Source organism: Helianthus annuus, chromosome 8 (genome assembly GCF_002127325.2).
Source record: "Helianthus annuus cultivar XRQ/B chromosome 8, HanXRQr2.0-SUNRISE, whole genome shotgun sequence".
In the NCBI taxonomy this organism is placed as follows: domain Eukaryota; kingdom Viridiplantae; phylum Streptophyta; class Magnoliopsida; order Asterales; family Asteraceae; genus Helianthus; species Helianthus annuus.
Window position 1 is genome coordinate 81,838,722 of NC_035440.2, and position 19,810 is coordinate 81,858,531.

At 35.6% G+C, this 19,810-nt stretch overlaps 1 protein-coding gene across 1 annotated transcript; it reads left to right on the forward strand.

Annotated features, from left to right (window-relative positions):
- The first annotated feature begins 321 nt into the window (after window positions 1–321).
- On the forward strand, window positions 322–2,320 carry LOC110871247. The gene is made up of 2 exons (XM_022120117.2): window positions 322–484; window positions 1,404–2,320. The coding sequence occupies exons 1-2, from the start codon at window positions 449–451 to the stop codon at window positions 2,172–2,174; spliced, it is 807 nt and encodes a 268-aa protein (XP_021975809.1). The 5' UTR covers window positions 322–448; the 3' UTR covers window positions 2,175–2,320.
- The last annotated feature ends 17,490 nt before the right edge of the window (window positions 2,321–19,810 follow it).

The window sequence follows — 19,810 nt, forward strand, 5'->3', positions numbered from 1 at the left end:
ATGTGAATTTCAAAACGCGTATTCATAATGAAGAAGCCATGAAAGGAAATGTCAAACAATCCAAAAAAAAGCATTTCACTTGTTTATAAACAAATTAGATTCTATTATATTGTTTCCATCTTTATGTTTCAAGTCGTCTCTGAAAATTTGTGACAAAAGGCTGTTTTATCATTTCTATTGTGTTTCAAGTCTAATGCATATATTTTAAAATATGATTTAATGTATTCTTCATGTGATGTTATATTTAAACTTATAATTTTTTTTATTATATTTTAAGTGACACCCTACAACCCAATTATGTTCCTTAATTTTTAATATGGAAAGAACAATTATAAAATGTATCTTTTTGTCTTTTTGGTCGAAGTGTATTCTATAAGATGCTCTAGTGCTCCTCTCTTCACCTCCCCTTTTTGCTTTCTTTGAACATACAAAGACAGAAAGAGAACTTATGGAAGAAATGTCATCTTTTTGGAGTCATCAAGAGGTATGTCATCTTCATCTAATTTTGCTCTTCATAAATTATAGTAATAAAAACAAACTGATTGTAACATGAAACGTTGTGTATCCATATGAAAACTTGCTTTTATTTCATTGTAGGGAGAAGAATCTATGATATTTGCCTGCAATTAATCCCAAATTCTAACTCTCTGTGATTCTTTACCAAAATTTGAATTTAGATCTATTAATATTAATTCTTCAATTTCTATCATTTCTTTAATAATCTCCTCTTAATGTTTTTGTTATCTTTTCTTTCAAGGAGTTAAAAATCTCTTAGAAAAATATACAACACGCTGGTTTGTTTTTTTTGATTCAAGGAGTTAAAAATCTCTTAGAAAAATATACAACACTTTGCTTTGTTTTCTTGATTGTAAATCATCATCTTAATAAAGCATTGTACTGTATTTCAGGTTACAATTTTGGTTTTCTGTTATTTTTTTCTGGCGGTTGATGGATTACTCCATGTGCAGATCTTGAATTTCTTTTGTTTGTATGTGAAAAAACACATTTTAGTTAGTGTGAGTAATATATTCTTATATATTATACATTAGTTACTTGGACGCATGTTTGCACCAGTTAATTGGGTAGCTTCTACTCCAATCTTTATTATAAATCGTTATTTGTATGCTAATGTAATTACTAGCAGTTAATATACAAAATTAGTTGGCAATAGTTCAAAAAATGTTTCAAGACAATAGCATATCTTCTGTATATATTTTAAAAATGTATATCAATGTTAATTTGTTTTTTTTTTTCTTATAGTTCTGTCAACTCTTCGTGATTTTCAAGATTATCTTAATTTTAATCTACGGTTATCGATTAATAAAGTTAGATGTTTGATATCCAAAACTTAAATCTTTTTGAAATTATATTAGATTAAATTTTTTTATTTGTTGAAATTATAGAGCAGTGATGAACTAAAGCTCAAGATTCACTACACTACACTTGAACTGGAGGCAGTAAGAGCAAAAGCAAATGAAGAAATGAATAAGAACACTGAATCAGTTAAACAATTGTTACACCTCTTAAAACTTGTTTGTCATGAAAGAGATGAAGCAAGAGATCAAATACAGAAACTACTTAACAAGAATATGACTCCTATAAACAAATCCATGATCAGGGATTGCTTTATGATTGATCAACTTCATCAACATCATCAATACCCTATAATAAAACCCGCAACCAACTCAAGTATAGCAGAATCAAATAGTCTCTCTGATCATGCATATAACCATTGTTCGCCTGTCAATTCACTTTTTGATCCAGTAACATCTCCTGAGCTCTCTAACATCAACACAAACAATTCTTTTGTTCAAGACTACCGCATGTTACCCAACGATTTTCGTGCAATGCATAGCCCACGAATAATGAATAATGAAACTTTGATGCTGGAGAATATGATCAAAGGAAAAGCCTTGCCACAAAAAGGAAATTTACTAAAATCTGTTGTGGAAGCTGGACCTCTTTTGCAAACACTATTAGCGAAAAATTCGTCGTCACCGCGGTATTTTGAGATGTCTTCCGGTGGTTTTTCTCAAATGATTAGTGGTGGGGGTGGTGGAAGTATGTTGAGTTTTAATGACATGAAATCTAGCAACTATCAAGGGAGGATGGTAGGAAGTTGTCCTATGGCTAATAACTTTGGCCCGGTTGAAAAGAGGCAACGGTTTCGATAAGACAATGAAAAAGTTTGTTTTTCTCTTTCCCTTTTTGCACTTTTTTTCTCTTTTTGTAAAGGAGTTTGATGGGTTTTGACGATGATGGGTGTACATGATGAATGACAATTTTAGGGTTTTGAATTGAATTACAAAGTGGTTTTATACTTTTTGTATGATAAACTCTCATATTGTTTTGTTTATTTTCCTTTCGTATGGAACTAAAATTCCAATGATCTGACTTAGTGAAATAAAATATTCAAAAACCTCTTGGCTCGAGACTCATTTGAAAGTCCCTCGAATTCTTCTCATTTGTTAACAAGCCAAGCCCCAACCAATCTAAGTTCATCGGCTCGCTTATTTAAATCAAAGGGAAAATCTTAACATACATACAATCATACATACATACATATGTATTTTTGTATGTAGCGTCACACCTCGCTTTTCGTAGGGGTAAATGTTTACGTAATGTGAATTACATAAGTTTATCTAAGGCTTTTGAGCACTAGAGTTCTTCAGACGATTGATTAATCTTTGCAAGAGTCGCTAGAATGTAACGAAACAGTCAATGGGAGGATTTAGAAAATTCAAAAGGATCTAAGGTGATATAATAGGTTCTAGACAATGGAGTTGTCAGTTTAAAAAACAATAGAACCGGACAATTCCAACACCTTAGCAGTTAACGTTCATTTGAGGATCAATCTTTAAAAATACGTCAGTTTTCGCTGATAAATTCAATTAATAGACACATTTGATAAAGCATTTAAAACCATTCATAAGATGAGTATTTTGATTTACTAGATATACAAATTTTCACACAGTTAAGTCTGGATAGATCTATCAATCTTCTCCGTAAGACTATCCTCTAGCCTTTTCTCCTCCTCATCTATGCTCTTGCTCGTTTTGACCTGTAACCTGTCAAACATAAAGCACATCTCTATTGTGTTTTCCTCAGCGACAACCGTGTCGCATAAAAGTATACACGCGCCAACAATGTCCGCCATATAGCATTCATCGTTGGCAAGAGGGTTAGTCACACCTGAAAGTACGTTAAGTCTTAACCGACGGTTACCGAAAGTCATGTCAACTGTGCCCGTTTTACAATGATTTGGGCATTTGAATTTGCCAAAAACGGTCGACCTAAGATAACTGTTGGTTGTTGGGTTTGATCTAGTGAAACATAATCAAGTACTAAAATGTCCTCGACTTTCACTATCACATCGGTGATTATCCCACGAAGAAGGTTGGGGATCAATTCGGCTAGCACCACGGCGGGGTTAGCTTGTTGAAGTGATCCAAATTCGTATTACGTCAGTGACTATCTCACGAAGAAGCTTGGGGGTTATGTCGGATAGCACCACAGTGGGGTTAGCTTCTTGAAGTGAACCAAATTCGTGTTGGTCATACAAGCTACCCGGTAAGATGCTCACACTAGCACCAAGATCCAAAAGTGTCCGGCTTATTTTAAATTCTCCAACTTGAATGGAGATGATGGATGCCCCCAGATCTTGTAGCTTTGGTAGAAGTGCACTCGAAAGAATGGAATTCACATTTTCGGTTAAATCAAGTTTCTTTGGAAACTAGTGAGTTCTATTTTAGGTGCACAAGTCCTTCAAGTACTTAGCATATGATGGGACTTGGTTAATTGCTTCAAAAAGTGGTAAGTTTATTTTTTTACTTCTTTAAAAATCTCCCACATTTCCCTTGATGTGTGTCTCTTTTCTTTACCACTTTTTTCGAAGTTTCCAAAAGAGCTTCAGGATAAGGGATGGTATTACCCTCCATGACCTTATCCTTAGCCTTCGGAACTTGTTTAGTCTCGATGAGTTTAATTTTAACATTTTCAGAAAAAAAATATTTTGACCCATTTGACTATTTTCACCTTCACCCCACTCTCATCACTCACATCTTCCACCACCTCTTCAACAAATTAGGGCGGTGGTGACTCAACACCACTATTGACTATCCTACCACTACCAAAGTAATTTTATATAATTGGTAGCCCGCGTGTGTTTTTCGGGTTTAAACCTTGATGCTTCGGGTTCACGGTAGTATCACTTGGAAGTCGTCCACGACTTCCTCTCATTTGAGCCATCTCTTCCGCAAGTTGTCTCACTTGTTTCGCCAACACTTCATGAAACTTGTCTCTTATCCGATTCACCCTCTTCATCTGCTTTATATCACTATTAGAGTCTTTCGCAACGCTCATAAGTGTATCCATTTTGGCACTCAAATCGTCTCCACCACTTTGGTTGTTCCCACCTTGGTTATAACCCTATTGGTAATTGCAATTATTTCTTTGGTAACCTCCTTGATTACTACCTTGGCAGTTTTGGTACGATTCCCCCCTTGATTACTCGGTTAGAAATTCTGGTTCGTTTGATTCGAGTCATTACCATACCTAAACATAGGGTGGTTCTTCAAACTGGGGCGATAGGTGTTGGAATTCATGTCGTATTGTTTATGTTTACCATACATACGGGAGTAAACAAGCCAAGAGGCTTGAGAACTACTCGTTATCAGCTCTGTTAAAAGCTAGAATGATCCGAGCTTTAACGAGCCCGAGCTCAAGCCTGAAATAGAGCTCGGTTCTTTATCGAGCCTGAGCTTGAGTCTGAAATACAAAGCTCGTTTAGGCTCGCAAGCCTGAACGAGCCCAACACCATTTTACTTTTATATATAATAATAATTGTCACAACCCCCGTTCCCTCCTGGTACAAACACGGGAACGGACGGCCGTGAGCCAGTTTTGGTGGTATCGGGTATTGTCTAATTTGGCAGCGGAAATTTTCATCAGGACCGTAGTTAGGAAATATTTTATCAGAGTAAACCACCACATTTTATAACATTAAACACATGGGATAAATCCCAAGTTTTCAGTATACATCCATTTTCATAGGGATACACCCTATTTTTATTTAAGAAAAACATCTACTTCTTTTAGGTAACTTTATTGCCACTTTTCCAAGCATTCAGTGCTCTCCAGCTGGCTTTTATTGGCTTCATACTAAGTTACCTGAAACACGTGCTTAAAACATTTTATCAGCAGGAAATACTGGTGAGTGAATCCCAGCTTAATCAAGTTTAGATAAAAAGTCACAGTGAACAGTATTGAGGGCGCATCCGCAATTACATTTGTTTACAGGTAATACCAATTAACATCCATGGTACTGTCATCTGACTTATGGTCATGTTACTCCTCTCCCCAGGTGGTAACAAATTTTGTATACAAAACCCCAAATATACCATCATAATTGTATCCTTACAAATACTCAATAACTGTCTTCGCATAGAGAAATATTTAAGGTTTTGTAAAAACAGTTAACAAAAAGGTTTACAAAAAGTGGATCAACTCACATTGCTATTATAGGGCTTTCCTTTGTGATTCCCTGGTTATAGTCTAATTAAATAAACAATGCACACGCGTTAGTATAATAACCCATTTTAACATTAGTAATACTCTCCCTGAGACGACATTCCAACGACTACGTCGGGCAGAACCACGACAGCCGTTACGGAACCCTAGATCAATCGGGCAGAGTATCTAATACGTCTCCAGGGGTTATGATACTTACAACGAGGCAGAGCTTTACTAATTAGGGGGTATAATACCCGAGTGTAATAACTCTAATTCAGAATTTTGAGAGTGAGAATGAATTGTAAACGAATTGAAATGAACAGCTGATGCCTCCTTTATATAGTGCCTCAACCTGGGTCTCTCGCGGCCCGCGTAACATAAGCACAAAGCTTACGCGGCCCGCGTCAAAGCTGGGTCAACGCGTAGCTGTGCTGAGTCGACAACTAGCTTAGCCGGGTGTTGGGACACGTGGCCGCACCGGGCTGTGCCACCTTTTTAGTCCTTCGCGGCCCGCGTTAACTTAGCGGGTAGCTTACGCGGCCCGCTTGAACTTAAGAAAATCAAAGGAATCCGGTATCAATCTTCATACCGCCCGCGTAAAGGTTGGGGTGGGTCTACGCGGCCCGCCTCGACTTACTCTTTCTTGTTTTTCACCTATTGTTAATGCTATATTGTATTTCAGGTGTATTTTAGGAAGTGTAGGGGTGTCAGGGTGTTTTAGGAGGGTTGTTATATTTTGGGTATAACTCCTGGGTTATTTAATAAAATATATAGTGCACTCACATTAAGTATAGTAACCCAATTTTACTTTATTCCTACGTCATGAGACAGAATCCCAACGAATATAGGCAGAGCCTTGACATACGTTACGGGGCCCTACGTCAGTCGGACAGGGTATCAGTGGTCAAAGGTTAAAATATTTTAACTTAAAATGGAATAAGGCTTTAGGGGTGAATAACTAAAGAAAATCGGGGGGGGGGGGGGGGGGTATATATTTGATTAGAGATATGGCATGAGAATGAAAGATAGACAAACAAAGAAAAGATGAGAAGTGATTGCTTCTATTTATACTGTAATTGATACTTGAATGTTACGCTTTGTTAAGCCACGTATACACAAATTGAAGTCATCTTACATAAGCCTATATAGTTCTTTAATTAAATTCTTATCCATGCACTTTCAAATACGTAAGCATATATAGTTCTAAATTCTCATGCATGCCTTTTTGTTTTCTATTATTATTATTATTATTATTATTATTATTATTATTATTATTATTATTATTATTATTATTATTATTATTATTATTATTATTATTATTATTATTATTATTTTTATGTTATATATTATAATTATTTTAGCTGCTTCACTTATTTAGCGTTTATAACTTTTGAAATATGACGTTTTATAAAATAATGAATATGTTTTTAGAATGAGAATAATCTAATCTACATTTTGAACCAAGTTTCATTAAAAACAGAGTAGGTTCAAATATAATGTATTTTTATAAATTGGTTATTAAATGGTTCCTACGCTTGCCCAAAATATCTCATATTTCCATTGGTCAACTTACCCATGATGCATTCTTTTAATAACATAAGTTTTTATATATTTTATATAAATAAGAATTTTGGGAATGTTACAATAATAATAACAACAACAACATTAGGGAGCCGAGTTTGAGCCGAGTTTTGGCTTGTTCAAGCGATATTGAAGCGAGATCGAGCCGTTTGAGGCTGTTGCCAAAATACCTCGAGCCGAGCTCGAGCTGTGGGTTTTACTCATGAGCCGAGCTCGAGCTTTGGGTTTTCCTCATGAGTTGAGCTCGAGCTCAAACAAGTAGGCTCGAACCAAGATGAGCTCGGGCTCGAGCTTCATAAAAACATGATGAGTCGAGCTCGGGCTCGACCTGGCTCGTTTACACTCCTATGGACCATACACTTGACTCACCTCTTCGGTGACTTGAACCATATTCATTTGGAAATTTTCAGCACGGTGACCAATGTCACCACAATCTTCACAAACTGCGATTTAGACCACACCGACATTTTTTTCTTTATTCGGGCTAATTCTCTCTCCAAAGTGACGACCTGATCCTTAGAACAAGAATCAATATTGGGAAGAGATTTAGATATGGGATATTTGGTGGTTCGGCCGACCGAATCATCGGCCTTTGAGCGCTTACTCATACGTTCCAAGAAATCCCGATCTTCTTCTTTGGGATTGTTCAACAAAGTCCCGTTGCTTGTGGACTTTAGATACTTGTGCTCCACCTTAGCTAAACCCTTCACAAAGCTCTTTCCCAACTCCCACAACTCAGTTTGATGATGGAGGCATTTTTGAATCGGGTAAAAGCCTCGTGTAATGGCTCACCCACTTGTTGCCTAAATGCCCAGATTTCATCCATTTCCGCATTGGTATTCTCCATTTAAAAATCCCTCAACCTATCACATTTTTCGAAAAATTATGTCCGCCGATTGTACTACATAAAGAAAAAATTCGGCCAAATGAGTGTTTGGCTCTTCGGTAGCCATACCATGGAAATGAGGTAACAAGTTGATGTAATTCGGCTTACAATCAAAAGAATGCCTCCCTACGGCCGATAGGACAATCGGTGAAACATTGTCGCATATAGCCGGTCTAAACCGACCATTCACACCTTGAGCTTGAGGGTTTTGATGTTGGTGATGAGGTTGGTTTCGGTATTGCTGTCGAGGTGGACCATTAACTTCTTGATTGCCCGAACGTCTTCGGTTTGGCCTTTGATTCACCATTATCGCAACGAGAGGACCCCGATTTTGATTCACATTCCTGTTCTGGTTCCTCGGCATGTTTTTCTGTGGTTGACGGTTGTTGTTGTAACCCTCGTCACTAATATAACCGTAACTCCAATTGTTATTCCTGTAACCAAAGTTCTTACTTTGGTAACCATCTTCGTCTTCATGACCTCCTCCATTATAGTAATTCCCATTGTTCTCGTAATATCCATACCCATCATTCTCGTACCCATTATCATCTCCATTATTTGAGTTATCATATAGATATGAGTACTAACCCGATCCGGTGATTGGTAGCCCGGAACTCTAAATGGATCATCATCGTTGTTGTTATTCCCCAACTCCTCCACGATAGGAATTTGTTGCTCAAAATAATCCACTTGGATTCGGGTAACTTGCTCAAACATGGGATTGCCACGATTAGGAACGAGTCTACGATTTGGGTTGATATGACGGTTGTTGGGATGTGGTGGGAGTTGTAGTTTTTAAAGTGGGTATTCTTGGCGTTGTGGTTGGCGTTGGTTTTGCAAATGGTTTGGATATGGTGGGGTCGATGGTTTTCGGTTGTTACTACCACCCGAGCGGTTGTTGCGGTGTTGGTTTTGGTTTTGGTTTTGGTTCTCCATTTGGACGGTTCCAATGGATTGGGTGTGGTGTGAAGTTTGATTTGGTGAGTTAGAAGCAAGTAGTGTCTCTAACAGGCTGGCTCGTTTTTTCTTACTACACGCTCAATTTCCGGATTGAACACTAACGAGGAGGTTCTTCCGGATGTCCTCGTATGCATGCACTACCTTTGATCTGCACAAATAACACAGTCGCGTAATAAGAAAACGAGAATAGAGCAAAAATAGACGAAACACTTTAAACAGTTAATCATTAAATAATCAAGCAAATCTAGGCACGAAGCGCACGAACTCCCCGACAACGGCGCAAAAAATTGATCGGAATGTCGCGATCCGATCAAAGATAAATTTATAAGTCCTAAATACCCCAAACAAATACTAAGTGGCAGTTAGGGTGTCGAACCACAAAGAGTTTATGGTCTGTGTCATGATTCAATCGATTATTGGTTATGAACGATTTATGAAGCTTGCCATTTAATTATTTTTGGTTTGTTTGTTTAGTTTGAAAAGAAATCAGATTGAACCGACAATTTACTGTTAACTACGAGAATGGTTCATTAATTATTGTTAGGATCTGAGTTTGATACTTGTAAATTGGTTCATATAAAAAAAGAAAAAGTGATTGCAATAAATAATAAAATTTACAAGTAGGAAGATATCATCAACAATTGTTTTTCATATATAATTAAATTATTACAAAAGTTTTACGAAATGATTCTACAATCTCCCCCTCTGCCTGATCACTCACAAAATTATTTGTACAAATGAGAATGTGTGAAGTGATAAAATAGATCTCTAACATGTGAGATCTATTTATACTAAGTTACTAAGTACGAAAGCTCTATTTGTGATTGGCTGAAATCACTCTAATACAATCAATTAATATAAACTTCAAGCGTCAAATGCAATTAGTCACAAATCGAAACTGAAATAAATGTTCAAACCCTAGAAATCTTACAAAATCTACACCGGGGTGAAACCCAAGGAGATTAGCCACTCATGGTACGCGAGACTTGAACGCCAGATGTTGAAAGCTAAGAACGAGACATTGGACTTGAATCTTGATCTTTTTGGTGGTGACCAAATGATTAGATTAAGATGTGGACAATGATCGGGTGATATGTGAATAATGGGAATCAAGAAAAATATGAAAATAATAATGGTCTCCAATAATCTTGGAACAATAATAAAAAAGATAATGTTTGATGATTGGAATGATGATTGTTGATGAGTTCTCCAGTGTTGTGATGATGATTTTTTTTAAATTGTGTAACCCCCTCTTTCCAGCCATCCAAAACAATAATAGCCTCTAAGAAGATTCAGTAAATATGTCAAAATATTGACCGATATGCGCTGATTAGCGTCGGGACGTTGGCGACTGTCGCTGACGCATCATTAAGGGTTGACGACCTAACTTTCTGTCTACGGACTCTACCCTTGACGCCAATGGCGTCGGCGATGGCCAAAGGACAATTCACTGATGCGGATAACCAGTTTTCTTCCGTTTTGTTTCGTTTTTCATGTCCGGTTGGTCCTAGCCTCATCTCAATGTCCCGTAAAGCTCCCGACATGCTCATTTAACTCCGTTAGACCTGCAAAACGCAAACCATATCAAAGTTGATCATTCGCAAATCAAATTTGCGTAAAATACATATAACACCGGACTTTCAACCACGTGTCAATTTATAAATTAATTAATTATTTTTCCAGATTAAATTTAATCAAGTGTCATAAATTGATGTCCGTTTAACAAGTTCCTCGTGTCTAACTAGTTGTTTTTGGATATAAATTATTTATAACTAGGTTTAAAGAATTTCGCCGCGTTGCGGAAAACTATGTTGTTATTTAGTCTGTGTTTACATGTGTTTTGAAATCACTACGAGCGTGTTGCGAATGGAACTGCTGACATGAATAAAAAGAACATGTAGAAAAAAACACTAAAAGATACCGAAAGAAAGTCAACCAAAAAAGTTGTATGGTAACGATGTTATTCGTATGAAACCCGTGGTCAGAGATAAGCAAATTGTTCTGGGTTACGGTTCCAAATTTGCCGAAACGAAAGATCTTAAGTACCGATTCGGTACCGACTTTTGGCGCTCCTGGTACCGGTTCACTACTGTTTTTTACCTTCATATACCGGTACTGTAACCGGTATTTTCGGTATCAGTATCGATTCTGTATCGGTTGGCACCGAGCTCATCCATACCCCTGAAACTAAAAAAAAGAAAAAATTAAAAGTTGAAGAAAATCAACAAAAAAAACTTGTACGATACCGTTGATCGTACAGTAACCGTGATCAGGGATGAGCAAATGGTACCAGGTAGCAGCACTGAATTTCCAGAACCAAAAGTATTCCAATATCAATTCGGCACCAACTTTTGTGTTTTCTGTATTAGTGCCGGTTTTTACCTTCATGTACTGATACCGAACTGGACCGTCCCGATATTTTCAATACTAGTACTACTGGTTCGATACCGGTTGACACCAAGCTTATCCCAACCCCTAATATAAAAAAAGGATTAAAGTTAAAAAAGTAAAGAAAATAACTATTGTTATAATATAAAAATAATAAAAGTATTAAAAAAACTATATATTATTATAATATTAAAAGAGTTAATTACATAGTTAGTCCCTGTGGTTTGCACAAAATAACATACTTAGGTACTAATAGTTTAAAATCACCTTCTAGAGTATTAACTTTTCATTTTGTAACATTTGGAGATATTAACTTCTAGGGTATTAACATAGTTAATCCCTGTGGTTTGCACAAAATAACATACTTAGGTACTAATAGAATGTGATTTTAAACCTACAAATAACATTAATACCTCCAAACGTTACAAAATGAAAAGTTAACACCCTAGAATGTGATTTTAAACTATTAGTACCTAAGTATGTTACTTTGTGCAAACAACAGGGACTAACTATGTAATTAACTCATATTAAAATCACTATTCATTTCATTTCGTTTAATAATATATAGTAATATATAGTAAGTTTAAATAAATAATTAATCTATGTTTTAAATAAATAATCGGTGATGTTTTATTTCGATAACTACTTTAACCTTCTAAATTAAAACCTTTAACAGAACACCCTAGTGTTTCTAAATAAGACATAGAAATACCTAACACCTTAAATTCTAGTTTTAGTCATTCAAATTTTAAAATTTATTATATGCTTATTATAATAGGGTAGCACTTGGAAATTTCTCCCAACATCTTGCGTACTTGCAGTTTGTTTGATTTGCTTACACCCTAATTAAGGTAAGTACATAGCCCCTTTTCAGTTTTTATTTTATTTTTACTTTTGGGGAAAACATGTGCTTATTACCTTACATTTCAACTACTTTGTGGCTATATGTGTTTCTAAATGCTTTTGTGTGAAACTTGTTTGGATAACTCCACGTGTGCATTCATTAACTGTGGCCTAGCTAAACAGTAGTATATTATAGCGTTATAAGTTTGACAACTTATTCCTGCTTCAAGTGTGTGTTTTAAACTTTTTGTGTAATCTGGAATACCATTGTGGAATGATAGAATTCGCCAACTACTTTAACGTAAGGTTTGAATGTGCCCATCTATGTTACCATAACTTGTTAAACACAAAATTGTTTTAGTTATCATATATTGCCATGCCTTAACTTTTACCACGTGCTATAACTATAACCATGGTTGTAAAAGTCCCGACTAGGCTCCGAGTACTCCCCGAGTACTCGCTACAAGGTAGGTTGCCGAGGCACGAGTACTCTTCTCCCAGGCCAATTACTCCCCGAGTACTCCCGAATACTCCCGAGTACTTCCCGAGTACTCCCGAATCCGACTAGGGAGCGCCTAGCGACTTTTGCAACCATGACTATAACACCTATGTTTCTTATCAACTTCATTGAAGTTAACCTCTTAGGGTGTCCGGGGCGCTTTGCGGGGAGGGTTGCGGTGAGGTGAGTCCCCGAGCGGGAACACCGCCGCCATCAACTCGGGGAGCCTAATCGGGGAATGGGAGCGGTGGGTGTTCATCGATGAGAGATCCATGTTCAAACGGCTATATAGCCGTTATATATATAAAAAAATCTCCTGAACCCTATAAATACTAACCCACTTCAATATTTTTATTTTTCAAACCCAAAACAACTCTCACTATATTACTCTCATAAACCCTTCAACTCATCTAATTTTTTTTATCCAATCTTTAAAAAAATGGATTCCAAGTTCCCCTTTTTTCTCTCCTGCCCGGCTTTCCCGACGATGAAGCTTCATCGTCAAGCGATCGTCAAGCGATAGTAGTTTAATTTTCTTCCAAAATCTCATCCAACAAGCGGGGCTACTAGACACGGCATCGTCTAGTAAAAAAAAAGTTGTCCTTCGAGATCGTGTGGGAGGCCACGAAACACTCATGGCCGATTATTTTGTCGATAATCCAAAATTTAATGTCGATATTTTTCGTCAGAGGTTTCGTATGTTCAAGTCTTTGTTCCTAAAAATTGTTAGTGACGTGGAAGCGAATAACGAGTGGTTTCAAGAGGGCTTGGACGGGAGAATGAAGAAAAGTTTCACGGCGTTGCAAAAGGTTACTTCTGTGATTAAACAACTTGCAACCGGTAACCTACCAGACGAAAACGACGAGTATTTAAATATGGCTGAAAGGACCTCTCGTGAGTGCCTTGATTATTTCTGCGAGACCGTCTGTAGAATGTATGCCGGTGAATTCTTACGTAGACCAACGAGCCATGATGTTGCGATATTGTATCAGGCTCATGAGGAGAGACATCACATACCTGGTATTTGGTTAGTCTGGATTGTACACACTTCGTCTGGAGAATGTGCTCCACAGAATTGCGTGGACAATATATGAGAGGCGATCATCAATACCCGACAGTTATGTTAGAGGCGGTGGCGTCTAAAGATTTGTGGGTTTGGCATGCTTTTTGTGGCCCAGCGGGTTCACAAAACGACATCAACGTGCTCCAACAATCTCCGTTATTTCTTACTCAACGAAACGGAACGGCACCAAATTGTCCATTTCAGGTGAACGACCACTTATACAAACGCGGGTATTATCTTACTGATGGGATCTACCCTAGCTGATCCGTGTTTGTGAAGTCTTTTCCATATCCTCACATCCCGAATGAAAAAAAGTTCAAGAGGCAACACGAGGCCGCAAGAAAAGATGTGGAACGGGCGTTTGGTGTGTTAAAGGCGAAGTGGGGAATACTAAATCGTCCAATGAGTTCCAAAACGGTGAAAAAGATAAGGTCCATCGTGTATACGTGCATTATTTTACATAACATGATTATAAAAGACGACAGAAGGGCGATAGCACCGGTACACATTCAAGATCCTCCAGTCGAACCCGTCTTCGATGATACAGCTTTTAGCGAGCTCATTGACGAAAAAACGTATTGGAGACTAAAACACGATCTCGTTGAGCATCTCGGACGTTTAGATCTACCTCACCTTGAAGTGAATTCCGACGACGAGTAGTTTGTTTTTTTTATTTTTCTAGTTTGAATGTAATTTTTATTTTTAATTTAATGAAATGTCTTTTATTAAAGGAAAATTGGTATTGAATAAACCAACCTTTAACCAGTTGGTAAATAATAATCCAGCCTATAGAATTGGTATACAATAATCCTACCTATCAACATGTTGGTACTCAATGAACTTTCGTTAATTTTTTTTAACTGAAGTTAGTTTTTAAGTTTTATTTATTACACAAACAGTCCCTGTAGTTGTAATTTACTAGTTTTAACTATTTTATAAACCTCAAATCGAGGAAAATGAGGATTTTCGAGTGGTTTTTTTGTTTCATAAAATAGTTAAAACTAGTAAATTACAACTACAGGGACTGTTTGTGTAATAAATAAAACTTAAAAACTAACTTCAGTTAAAAAAAATTAACGGAAGTTCATTGAGTACCAACATATTGATAGGTAGGATTATTATATACCAATTTTGTAGGTTGGATTATTATTTACCAACTGGTTAAAGGTTGGTTTATTAAATACCAATTTTCCTTTATTAAATTTTATTTAATTTTTAATAATATTTGTTTAATTTATAAACATGCATAATTACAACAAATAAAAAAACAAAAAAAAAAAAACAAGTCCCCCAAGAGAGGAGTGCAGCCATCAAATTGAGGGTGTGTGTGTGTGGGGGGGGGGGGTAAGGGGGGAGTTGACGTGGCGCGTGCTGATTGAGTGTGTGTAAGAGAGGTCACTCCCCTAAGAGATGAGTGCCCCTCTCACCCTTACTTTGCATATGTTTAACCATTGATGAATTCAAGATATCTATCACATAGGACTCTTGATGTCTTGCCTTAGTTTAAAGTTTAATCGAAACATTTGTTATGTTAGTTTGGGAACAAGTTTGTTTGTTTGGTGTTTGTTATTTGGGCTGTTTGTTTACGTTGAACGATGAAATTTTACATTTAACAATATATTGCAACTTTGTTTAGTATCATGTTTTTTGAGTAATCTACTACGCTCCGACGTTTTCGTCGTCGATTGGGGTGTTACAACAAGTACCCCAGACCTCCCTCCCCTAAGCGTCCATACAAGCAAATCCCAAAAAAGCCTCCTCAACAATAATAGAATGATGATGTTCGATTATTCAGTTCTGATTCGCATCTCATCCTTTCAGATTCCAGGGCCGTGTGTGTTATATTTTTTTTATTAAAATCATATTAGTATTGGGCCAATAAACCTAATGTGAAGTAGGCTAAATTATTAACCATTAAAAAGTATTTGATAATGGACCTATATTGGATTTGGTATGTATTTACATTTTTTTAAATAACATATATATCGAATTTTTTTAAAAAAATCTCGTGCCCCTCGAAATCACGGGCCTTGTGCGGAAGTCCTCTCTACACACCATCATAGTTGGCCCTGCATCTCTACTACCCACTGTTGCCACCCCTCGTCGTGGCCATCACCACCCACCACCACCGACCATCGCCGCTCTCTCTGCCACCCGCCGCTGCCACCAACTCCAACATCCACTACCACCACCCATTGGCGATTTTATTCTCTCGTGTTTTCCTTTCCAGCCTACCAAAACACACAAAGTAATGATTTATTCCATTCACACATGGTAACCAAACAAGACCATAGAATGGTAATGATCCATTTCATTCCTTTGGTTGCATTACCTCGCCCATTTAATTCTCTTATCCATTGCATGACCCTATACTAAATAGACTCTTAGTCGCTTTGTTTGACCTAATCATCCACCCTAATTAGCCAATTTAGCAATCACCAAAATGTGTGTGTGTGAGAGAGAGTATATAAATCGTTGTTAACATGTGAAGTGTATAAAATCACCAAAATGTGACACGGGTTTTGAGGCGAGGGATATACGCGTCAAAATTGTTTAACAACATAATCATGCACAATATAGCCTTTATTATGCAGAAGTTATTGCCATAGTTTCAACTTTGGATGGATCTACCAGTTATGTGGCCCAAAATCGAACTTCATGAAACTAGAACGCACATTTAGAAAACTAGCATACAATTTTCCACATAGGTGACCTGTGCAATTATATTCCACTGCAGCTATTAATCAAAAAATGTGTGAAAGTCGTCGAGTACCGGAAAAAAATCCTTTATTTTGAATTTAACTTTGTTTTCAGTTAAAATTGTTGACAGAAGATAACACAAATCAAAAATAAATTAATATTCAGTCTTCAACAAACAAAAATAATAGAGAGAAATAAAACAATATATATATGATGAAAGAAAACTTATTGAAAAATTAAAAAATAAGTGAATCGGCACTTTTTTTTTTTTTTTTGAACCGAAGAATTTTATTAGAAAAACCAAACTAGCAAAATGCTAGAAGACATACAAAACAGAAAGATTGCAAAACATTAAAATTACACCAATTTGACCAATCAAGCGTGTGCAGTTTTGCTCTGTTTTTGATCCATAGAAAACTTTAGCTTTGATATCCGCCCATAATCTTGAGATGTCAACTCTATTGCCCGAAAAGACCACATCGTTGCGTAGTTTCCATAAGCTCCAGCAGGTTGTAAGTATGATGGCATGCCATGGGCGGAACTATAGTATTAGTACGGCTACGGCTCAACCCCGTATTCGTAGTGTTATTTTTTATTTATTTTTTCGGTTTTATACAAAGGATAACCTTAAAAAAATACGAGGATACCCTAACCAAAAAATAGGATACTTGATTTTAGTAAAATCCAGTTTTTCTTATAAGGCCAAACATTTTACAACCTGAAAACTTGTAGAATAATTAAGTCCGAATGATAAAATAAGCCCAAATTAACTATAATATAATTGAAAGGAGACCCAAAATATAATTGATAAAGTTAGCCCAAAACCCAAAAAAAAAAAAAAATCGGGGCTACCCCTAAATTAATGGGCTAACTCCGCCACTGTGGCATGCACCAGTTTTTTCATAGGCTTCAGACTGTTGATATGATTGTGGATCCGTAGGAGATCCGAAATGCTAAAGGCATAGATAGGAGGAATGAAGAGCCATCTAGACACCAAATGCCATATCACTGAACTGATACAACATGATCCAAAAATGTGCTCGACCATTTCATCCCTTTCACCGCAGAGTGGAGCGGCACTTGATGGATGGTTGAGTAATATTCATCAAAGTTTATTATACGAAGAGAATTTTATTATTATAATTATAATTATAACTATTATAACTATTATATTTACGAAAACGGATGAACAGTGTTTTGTTTTGTATTTTTTTTTTTTACTTTTTTGCCCTTTTGTCTTTGTCTTTTTTTATTTTTATTGTATGAACAGTGGTTGCCACCTGATGGCGGGTGGCTATTTGTTGCTTTTAGTTTTTTTCTCTGCTTCAACTTTTTTTATTTGCTTTCTCTTTTAACTTTTTGAGTGTTTTTTATAATTTTGTATTCTTTTATACTTTTGTGATTTCTTTTAAAGTAAATTGCGGTTTTAGCCGCTATGGTTTATAGTCTATTGCAATAATTTACAAAATTCAAATGTCTTGCAATTTACATACTAATGTTTCTATTTTATTGCAATTTTAATCCACCAAATTAACTTGGTCCATCTTCTAGCTAAATCCTAATCACATAAGAGCATGTGATGAGCAAATACGTAATTAACCATATTGAAGGAAACAAATATTTTTTAAGTCCAAAAGAGATTTTTATGTTAAAAATTAATTAATAATTAATGTAAACTATACAATTTTGGTAATAAAATTAAAAATTCCGTATACATAAATGTTTATAAAGTTCACAATTACAAATTAAACATTGTACCACAAGAATTTTGGTTCTACTCTTTACCAAAAAAATTAGTTAACATACTTTTGATGGTTTGAACAGGATTCATTTTTATCATCTAAATATGATTCACCAGTATGATAATGAATATGATGCAATCTATAAAATGTATAAATAAAAAAGTAAAATCTGGTGACGTGCTGATACAACTCGAACTAAGTCAGAACCATACACAAAAATTATTCAGCATGGATAAATGGTAATAGCTTTTAATTGGTGATATATATAATTTATAGAACTTCAATGTCTACTCAATTTAACAAAAGTTCACTCTGTGAAAGCCTTGTTGATGCAATTGGGGACACATTTAAATTTAATTTAAATACTATAAATTAGAAAACTTTGTATACATAAGATGTTGTAATTTATGTTTTGGGTGGTTTTCAAAAAAGATATTGAAATTTTACTTTTAACTAAAATCTTTGAATTTCTTACAATTTTAACTTTATAAAATTGAACTTTTTTTTTTTACATTTTAACCTCAACTTTTTTATATTTAACTTTGGCCCCCCTATACTTTCATCTTTTGCAGATTTTCATATTATGTTTCTTACTAAATTCTGTGAGTTAACACGAATCAACGTGTGTGTGGTTCAACGTTATTACGTTTCGTTCATAATTTTGCAAGGTAATACGGCGCAACGTCCATGTGTAGTTCAAGATTTTACGTCTATTGTTTTTCATTTCATAGGTTCGTCGCAACGCGTGATCATTGATTGACTTTGTTATTTTTTTATATGTTACATATTTCGGTTTCTTACAATTTTAACCTTACAAAAATGATTTCTTTTTTACTTTTAACCCAATTTTTTAATCTTTTGTAATTTAACTTCATAACTTTTTTAATTTCAACTTTCGTCCCCTATACTTGTCATCATTCCCAAATTTTCATTTTACGTTTCGTACTAAATTTTTCGAGTTAACACAACGCAATGTGCGTGTGTGATTCAATGTTTTTACGTTTCGTTCATAATGTTCCAAGTTTTACAGGTTCCTCGTAACGCATGAGTTCTAGATCGACTTAGTTATTTTTCTTAAATGTTCTACGTTTCGATCTACTTCTTTGCTTTAACATGCCACAATTTGAACGTTGGTGGTCGCTGACGGTTGTTTGGAATTGGTGCTATTTGACATGCTTTAACGCCCTCGTCGCAACGTCGGAGTGCTAAATTCTAGTTTAAATTAAAAAGAAAACGAATCATATACATCAATATTTAACAGAATTTAAATCGATACACACTTTTGATGTTGAATTCAAAAAATGATTGTATACATAAAAATTTATATGAATTCAGTTCATACGCTATTTTGGAATGTTGAATTCAGAAAATGATTATATACTTAAAAATTAATTTGAATTCAGTTCATACACTATTTTGGATAAGTTTAGTTATATAATTTAATTAAATTATTTTTGAATGGGTTAAAAATATTAAGCAGATGCAAATGTAAATTAAAAAAATATAAGGTTTCCTTCAATTTTAATGGTTAATTATGTATTTGTTCATCACATATCTCTCATGTGACTAAGATTTAATAAGAAGATGGATGGAGTTAATCTAGTGGAGTGAAATAGCAATAAGAAAAAATTACACCG

Excerpts from the sequence above, each read along its gene's own strand:
- LOC110871247 (XM_022120117.2), top strand. The coding sequence starts at position 449 with ATGGAAGAAATGTCATCTTTTTGGAGTCATCAAGAG. Across the intron at positions 485-1,403 it reads CTTTTTGGAGTCATCAAGAG|AGCAGTGATGAACTAAAGCT; the intron begins GTATGTCATCTT and ends TTGAAATTATAG.